At 44.5% G+C, this 8,765-nt stretch overlaps 1 protein-coding gene across 2 annotated transcripts; it reads right to left on the bottom strand.

Moving 5' to 3' along the window:
- Positions 1-794: 794 nt before the first annotated feature.
- st8sia5 (ST8 alpha-N-acetyl-neuraminide alpha-2,8-sialyltransferase 5) lies at positions 795-7,286 on the bottom strand. 2 transcript variants are annotated; one of them, XM_061293627.1, is made up of 9 exons: positions 6,803-7,286; positions 5,175-5,282; positions 4,804-4,899; positions 3,389-3,481; positions 2,986-3,072; positions 2,770-2,914; positions 2,581-2,693; positions 2,424-2,516; positions 795-2,357 (listed from the first exon to the last, which is right to left on the bottom strand). In XM_061293627.1, exons 1-9 carry the CDS (start codon positions 6,946-6,948, stop codon positions 1,895-1,897), a joined length of 1,344 nt encoding a protein of 447 aa, XP_061149611.1. In that variant the 5' UTR covers positions 6,949-7,286; the 3' UTR covers positions 795-1,894. The 2 variants fall into 2 exon arrangements, with proteins under 2 accessions (XP_061149611.1, XP_061149612.1); XM_061293628.1 differs by lacking the exon at positions 4,804-4,899.
- Positions 7,287-8,765: the final 1,479 nt, after the last annotated feature.

The following is an 8,765-nucleotide window of genomic DNA, read 5'->3' as shown; positions in this document are numbered from 1 at the left end:
GAGGCTGCTCATTTGAAGCGGAGGTTCTGCTTCCGTGGCCTTCGGAGCAACCTGGACAAACCGACCACAAACGTCGCGTAGCACTCATGAAAAATTTGTCGCCTTGGCACGTGACCGTCGGGAGAAACCCGTGTGAAAAAGGAGCCTTGCACCGAGAGAACTTATCCTCGCCCTCCATTATTCATGGCATCAGGATCGCTTTACGGGACAGGGGTGTCTCGCTTTTAGCTGCCCTTACGCACCCACCGCACGTGAAGCCGGTTTTACGCCGGTGAGCTTTTGAAACGGTCGTAAATCGACAATCTCGTTCCTCGGGCGCTCTTGTTTTCCGGATGGGATTTTCATGATGGTACAAAGAAGACGTAGTTTGACTTCATCCTTCTATGTGGGTCCGCAGGCCATTTGGTACCAGACATTTTTATTTGGATGCAGCTCCATGGCAGCCAAATCCCTCCATTAGGCTTATTGCTGCCACTTGATACCCAAAGTCGCCGTCCTATTTTCTTATAGTATAGATATGGTTGCCATTGACATTATATTTTTCTAGTTTACAAAAAATGCCCAACATATTTTGTAAAATTGTATTTAGATTTTAAATGGACTATATTTAAATTTTACCTACAGTAGTTTAGTTATTTTGTACTGGAACCTCAATAATAATAATGAGAATAATAATAGAGAACAAATAAAATAATAATAATAATGACAATAATAATGATAGTAATAATAATAATAAAAGAGAACATTACAAGAAGACAAAAATGCAAACCATTTTATTTACAAACTTACTTCCGCAGAGCCAAGCACGGTTTCGTTCCCCTTTACTGATTATTAGAATGGTCCCAGTATCTTCACTCCTGGTCTCATTTCTAACAGCCGTTAAAACAATAACATTATGTCAACACACTATAGCGGTCCGAACCGAAAGAACTACAATTCCTGCATCCACTAGTTGAACAATCTCTTGGACGGAAAAGGTTTCTGTGAGTTGAGTGTAAACTTAATTCAGTGAGCACTGAAGCAGCCACGCACAAAAGCTTTATCATGCACGACGACGAGTATGAAGTATAACACAGCGAAGAGTCTTAAACGAGGCCGATGTGTCCTTTTGATTGCTTTGAGGGGCAAAACTTAAGGAATACAGATGTCCATTGCATATTGGATGGCGAGGATGGAATGTCATAAGGCAGCATGGCATAAAACTTGAGAGAAATACAGTAATCCCCGCTACTCATGTTTCTTAAATTCCAGTGGAACGATTAGCTCAATCTGAAATGCCCCACCATGCCACCAGATGGCACTAAATCTCTCGACAGAAAAAAAGTAGTACATTAATCTCAGCAGAACCTATTCAATTTCTTTGTCATTTTAAAATTGTCAGATGAGTTTAAAATACTATTGCGGTGGAAACTCTGCATTCTTTGGAAAACAAAACAAATTGATTCAAAATTGTGGAAAAAAAATAATTAAAAAATACTATTGATTAATCGTTTTCTTTTTCAGTATTCTCGGCAGAATAGCAAAAGATTACTGTCAGTCAAATTAAATAAAATAAAATCCCATTGTTGCCTCTTGTTGCACATTTCCCCAAAAGGCCACTGGAAAAGGCCAATTTCAAACGTTCGCCCCCGTCAACGTGGGGGGGAACAATCAAATTGATTACAAAAGTAGACAACTGGATGCTGCGTTTGGAATTGTTTTTTTTCAAACCCCAGATAACATTTGGGCTTTTTCATTTTATACACAACATGGAAGAAAGGCCCGCCGCGTTTGAACGGGTACAGCAACGAGTAGAAAAGAACCAACCTTTACAGCAGAGCCACTAGAAAACATCACAAGAACAACACTAAGAAGAAAACCACAGTGGAAAAACAAGCTTCAAATTGTCTCGCGTTCACGTGCACGGCCCGGTGTGCACGTGCACGATACCGCGGGCGTGCATGTGGATGAAGTTGAAGATCTCGTGCGGCATGGCGTGAAAGCCCGGTCGCGGCTTGACGTTGTCGTAGTAGTGGTGCGTGATGAAGATGCCCGACGGGTTCATGGGGAAGGCCCAGAAACCGTAGAGGTGCACCTCCTCGCACATCTCCAGGGCGGCGGTGACCAACATCAGCCCGCTGCTCAGGCGCTTGGCCCGCACGCCCTGCACGGCCCAGAAACGCTGCACGTTGAGCAGGTACTGCGGGTGGAAGAAGAAGACGCCGCGTTGCGAGTCAAAGTCGTCCAGCATGTACTTGACCCGGAAGGACACGTCCGTGTTGCGCGTGTTGTAGAACGCCGGCAGGACCACAGAGGAGTTCTCGTAGTTGAGCAGGACGTTGTAAAAGGGCCGCCGCCATTTCTCCAGCTTTTGGAATCTAAGAGGATAAACGATGACGTGTTAAGGAAGAGGCACGATTTACGGGAATTTGGATTTAGAGTACCTCTCGGTGATGATGCTGGGATTCACCGTTACCAGATCTGTTTTTGTGCCGACGTCAGCAGAGTATTTCTCGCTGATGGGCGGTATGTTGCATCTAGAGCAAAAAAAAAAATTGCTCGCAGAACGGATAGATTAGATGACATTTTGTCTTTTCCTACCTGAACACAAAGTCTGCCGAGTCAATGTCCTTTCCACAGTTACTGTTCTTAATAATGCCGCCATTTCCGATCACGGCGCATTTCTTGTACTGGGATTTGGAGTACGGCATATCCTGGAAGGCCAGAATTTTATTTTATTTTTTTTAAAAGTCCTGCTTCAAAACCCAAGCAGGAGGTTACACATCTCACATCTGGGAACATCTTGAAGACTTCGGTGGTGATGGGAAGAATCCCGCTGGTGTCCACCTCGTACCTCAGCTTGCTCCCGGCGGGGGTGTTCCTTTTGGTGGTGAACAGGAAGGAAGGAGCGTTGCAGCAACGAGACAGCGACATTCTGGAACAAAACATAAAACCACCAAATTCAACGGAGATTATTGAAATTGCCGTGACCACGGCGACGCTTACTTGAAGTTGCTGGTTTCCTCCTTGCTCGGCTCCCACTTACACACCTGCAGGTTACGCCATCTCTCAAACAAATCCGAAGTTTTCACCCTGGCAGACAGGCAGAGAGACTTGGAGAGTGAAGAAGGATAGCCACGACCGCGTACTTTCCGAAAATTCTTTCTACAAAGGGCGGTAAATTGAAACAAAAGAACAACACAAGGCAAACGTTATAACGGTCACCGATACGGGCCGTGAGGGTGCCGAGCAAAAAAAAATTAGAGCAGCAAAAAATATCAGCCATGACTCTGCCCAAAATAGATTGTCCTTGAACTGACATTTTCCTGCGAGACGAATATGAAACTTTTGGCCCGTGGCCTGTAAAATAATATAGGTGTAATTGAGGTGCTCTTTTAAAGTCACTCACATTGTCAGGACTTTGACGTCCATAATCTCCTGTCTGAGCTCTTTGCATGTTGTCGAGTTGTACTCAAAGTGCCTGTCGTAGTTTCCCAAATACCTGAAGGGATCATAAGTCATACACAGTCACTGGAATAAATGGCAGAGAGATTAAATATTGCTTTATGGTAAAGAGGAAGGATATTTTTCTAATTTATTGTGCCATAATATAATTATTTTGTTGGATTATTTTGTGATTTATATGTGTGTATCTATTTATATAAGTAGTGACTCTTGAGATATACAAGCCACCACTGTATATTTTTTTGTAAACTCCCTGCACCGTTTTTTTTTTTTTTTTACAGTTCCCACTAAAATGCTGAAATTTATTTTAATAAATCTTCCGGCCCAAAACAAAAGAATGCAAGCACATTACTGTATAATTTTGTCATATTTTTAGCAGCAGCAGCAGCAGCAATTAGATCAAGTTACATTCTCAGAATGAATCGTGATTGGCTGATGGGTGGATGACGTCACGGCAACATGTCGCATGTGGCTGTGCATCATGGCAAAATGCGATGGGGGAGAAAAATAGACCAAAGAACATTTACACAAAGAAAGGGGATGCATTGAAAAGAACAAGATGCAAGGTAGAAGATCGCACAAATCAACAGTGACGCTGGTTCGTTTACATCCACCTGATGATGCGTTCCAAGGAAAGTCAGTCTGATTGGTTTTCATCAACGTTGTGATTCAACTGTTGACTAGTATGGATGAAGCCAGAGGTCCCTGCTCCATGCAATGGATGCTGCGTGCGATGACATCACAGGGCAGCAGTGTAGACGATGAGTCAGGGACATTTGTTGATAGAAGGTATAATGTAATTTTTGGTAAATCAAGTGTCAGCAATAATTATATGGAATGGTGATTGGACTGGTGTCAGGGATTATTTTTTTCTTCATGTTCAGGACCCCTAGAACACACCAAATATTTTCTCGAAACATGCTTTTTGGGTTCTCCACCAAACAGTGGCTTCATAATGATAAACAGAGATTACACAAGGGCCTCATAACAATAATAAAGGGTAGAAAAAAGAGGGTTTTAAATCCAAGAGACAATGCAGATGTGAAGAAGGGAAGGCGCGGGCGGGGACGCGTGTACACACAATGTACACACGGCATACACACACGTACACACACGAGAGCTGTGCAGAACAAGGCACTGAGGATGGGTGCTAGATGGGACACAATGACAGGAGGCTCCATCAAGTTCTGGAGATGGGGGGGCGGGGTCAGGGTCGATGTGGACATGCAAATCTGGAAGTGCAACCACCACGGGGGACAAAAATATCTTCGCTACCCTTCAATGAAGTTAAAAAAAAAAAGAAAAAGAGCATTCTGGGCTTTCTGTGAATGTACTAGAAATGCCTTCAAACGGGCCTACCTGTGAGAGCGTTTGTTTTTCTTCTTAATATCGGCTAGGCAGGGTGTGACTATTACGGCGATCTGTGAATCTGGCTGAAAATGCTGACGGAAACATCTGTCAACATGCAGACAGGTTAGAAGTTAAACGTGTGATGTAATCCCCTCCCCCTCCGCAACCCCCCCGTCCCGGTGTTCCTGCAAACTTCATAACAGAGAATGAAAAATATTGCTATGTTGTTCATCTGTGAGGAGTTCTGCTGCTGACTCCAAACATGCAAGGCTAAAAAAAAAAAAAGTGTGTGTGTGCATGTGTGTGTGTGACCTCTCAATATAGCTCACACTGTGCTCTCTAGAGGTGTGGTGCATTCAGTGACGCTGGGAACAAAGTACCTTTTCCTTCCATTTCTGGCAGGCTTCAGAGATCCGTCATCCGAGAAATTAACGGGACCGCTCCAATTTCCTGTCTCGTCCCCTTTGAGTCGGCTAAACTGTTGCGCACTAGCAAGAAAATGAGTCAGTTTATTTGCGTTGACGTCCTCGATGTGTTCCGAGCCGTGCAGAGAAGAGAAAACAACGTTCACCCGCCGCGTCAACACACACAAACGCACTTTACACATTGAGCTGTTTGTCTCGAGAAAACAGTGAAAGAATGACACAAAAATCTATTTACACTCTTCTGGGTGGAAAGGTCTTGAATATTATGAATTTTGAAGACCATACGTGACATATTGGTCACGTTTAATTAAATATTCATGAGAAACCCGTTCTTGTTCTCTGCTGTTAGTACACTCAGTCTGTTTTTTGCTATTTCAGCATCATTGTAAATCTGCAGAGCCGCTAATGCAGCTGTGTAACTCAATGATCCCATCAACGTGACATCCTCACAAATCAATCGGGCATCTCGGATGAAAAAAACTTGACGAGGTCGTTCGTTTCTGCCGACTCACCCGTAAGGGACTAGTCCGAAAAAAAAAAGCATAAAATATATATATATATTACACTTGAACTTTCTTACTTTATGTTACACAGCTCAAGGTCAGGCGTCATCATAAATCCATTACCTGCTTTGACCTCTACGGTCACAAGAGGTCAGATGACATCACACACGCACACACACAGTCAAGTCATCCCACTCTGGCCTGAAAAAATTCTCTTCCCCCAAGAGTGTGTGCAGACAGACTGTAGCAAAATGGCCGCCGCTGAGCCCATTGGTTGTTGTAGTACCCCCCCCCCCCCCGCCCCACCTGCCACTATTTCTTTCTTTCTCGCTTTCCAATGGGCCCAGCGCCATAATAACGTGCAGGATGCTTGAATTCATGAATCTCACCATCGGGGAGGTTTTTGGATACCATGAATTCTTGTAAAGCAGCCTGTGGGTAGCGTGGGGGGGTGGGAATGGCAGAGGGGCGGGGGGGGGGGGGCGTGTGTGTTCTCTTATAAGAGACTGCAACGCATTATGTTTGCTTGATGTAAACATAAGAGCTGTCACTTATCTGGGATGTGGCGTTCGCTCATTTGTTTGGGGGTCTTCTCAACATCTGCTCGTCTCATAATGGAATTAGTAATATTGGGATTCACAAGGAGTTTTTTTTTTTTTTTTTTACTGGGAGGTGCACATGAGAAATGAACACAATAATCGACTTATCTAGCTGAAAATCATCATCACTTACGCTGAGATCTCGCCTCTGCAAGATGTACCACCAGTCGAAGAAAGGCGCAAAGTCAATAAATTATAAAAAAAAATCAAGAAGGGGGGGGGGGGACATTACCATACACGGCCGCATAGGCAGCGTGTGTATGATATGAATGGGATGCTTGACCTGCATCAAAAGAAACCCAATGAAAATTGTTATTGTGCCACAGGAGGGGGGGGGGGGGGGGTAAAAACGGATGGATGGTCACTATTGTTCTCTTCCGGCCATTAAAAACCTTTTCCCCTGAAGAAGACATCCATTAAGCATTCAAGCAATGAACTGCTCAAATTGCTGCCAATATGTCCAAGGTGAAACAACACCTACCTCTTAATGTAGTTTTTTCCATAGAGAATCTGCTGTAACAGAGTCACCAGTCCAAAGGCGCAAATAAATATGAAACAAAGGGAGCGATTGCCCAAGATGTCTTTACCCGACGACGGGTCAGTGTATCCGATCCTGCGGCGCAGCATCCGGGAATAACGGTGACACCCTGGTCGGTGTCTCTCTCCGCCGCTGCTGCATTCAGGACTTGGAGGCGCGCTCGTTTCCACTTGGCCCAAACGGACCGCGCATCGTCCATCAGCCTCCTCACAGAGATCAAATCAGGCAAAACCGAGATTGGATCAGATGACGAGACATCCCCGCAGGACGCGGGGAAAAGGGTGGCGCAGATGGTGCAAAAGGAGGACAAATCCAAATGCAATTAAATCATAATCACAGGAATCTTATTACGGCCAATAAAATGATGCTAAATAGATATTACGTTAAATTCTAGGATGGGAAAGAGGGTCCACACGCACACCTTGTGCGTCATCTCCAAACTGAGCATTGCCGCGTGACTGCAATCTTGAACGGAGGATGTGCTTTTTTTGCTGTTATTTAACCACTGGTAGCCACCAGAGGGCGCCCGTCATCCAGTCATGCATGTGTTCCTTATTTTTAGCACCCTCATCGAGGTCATTATCTGGCTTCAAGGGCGAACTAAACTGGGACTCCAGGGACTGTGGGTGTGTGGAGAACCTCGGATTGTCAGGAGCTCAAAATTGAAAAGTGGCAAACATCAGACAAAGGTTGGTGGGATGGGTCTGCGCCAATGCATGAACTTGATTGAGAAGAAATAATGTTTGTTTCTAAACTGCGGAATGAAAGACAAACGAAACATTCTCTCTCACTTCCCACAGCGGCCTCGTCCACCTGGTGCTCTGCACGGGTTTCCACAAGATCATCTAAAACTTCTTGACGTGCATACAGATTGGTAATTTTATCATATTTATAGGAAGTAAAATATGGACACAATATTCACACTTTACTCATTAAAATACACATATATTTTTGTTGACAATTTGTCGTGCAAGAATTTAAACCTGCTATGTATCCTAGCTAAGAGTTAATGCTTTAATAATCCCATGCAGGTCAAAGCCACCATAATGGTCAACAGGACAAGACCGGGCCTGCTGTGGAGAGGGCCGGCCGAACCGTGCAGGTCACGTCCGCAGAAGGTGTGTTCCAGAAGCAGGTGCGTCTCTGCGCTCACCCCTGATGGTAGAAGTATTAGATTAATATACATTTTCCAATCATAATGATGATGGGACACACACACCCCGCTGCGACCACTCTTCCCAGAGATGCTGGATGTCTTCGTTGTGATGATCGTGGTGCTCGTGATGTGTCGGGTCTACAACGGAGATGTGCAGAACTTTGTCAATTGTGAGCTTTGAGAAGCTCTATTTTGAATCAATGTAGCTAAAAACAAAAGAACTGAGCTCCCTTCATAACATTTAGACAAAATAAAAATACAGGTAGAGCCAATCGTTTTAAGTCATGCGATGTAAATATTGCGTGAAATACCGCGTGAGATTTATCACAGTTAATTCTGTGGATTATAGGATCATAGCAATAAGTGCTGGCTGCTGGGGAGGATTAGAGATGGAGATGACATGAATAGAAAATGAAAAACAGAACAGATCCTTTTACCCTTGTGGGATCCACATTTAACAAAAGTTCTTAGATTCATCTTTTAAAGGCAAATAGAAATGATTTTTAAGGGAGAAAATATTCAGAGGAGGCAGTACCGTTGGAGTGATGCCAGAGAATGTGCCGGAGCTTTGCGAGGGCTTGCGTGAGGTTCTCCAGCCGGTCGTGCAGGTGGATGTTCTCCTCGATGAGTTCGTGGATGGTGTCCTGCAGCTCAAAGGCGTCTCCCGCTAGCAGCAGCAGCGGCAAAATGTGCACGGCCGCAAGGGGAAGCGACACCAAGACGGGCCTCATGGTCAGCGATACGCCGGAA

This window comes from Syngnathus typhle, linkage group LG12 (assembly GCF_033458585.1).
Source record: "Syngnathus typhle isolate RoL2023-S1 ecotype Sweden linkage group LG12, RoL_Styp_1.0, whole genome shotgun sequence".
Taxonomy (NCBI): Eukaryota; Metazoa; Chordata; class Actinopteri; order Syngnathiformes; family Syngnathidae; genus Syngnathus; species Syngnathus typhle.
Note: the sequence above shows the minus strand (reverse complement) of the source record. Positions and strands in the feature narration are given on the sequence as shown.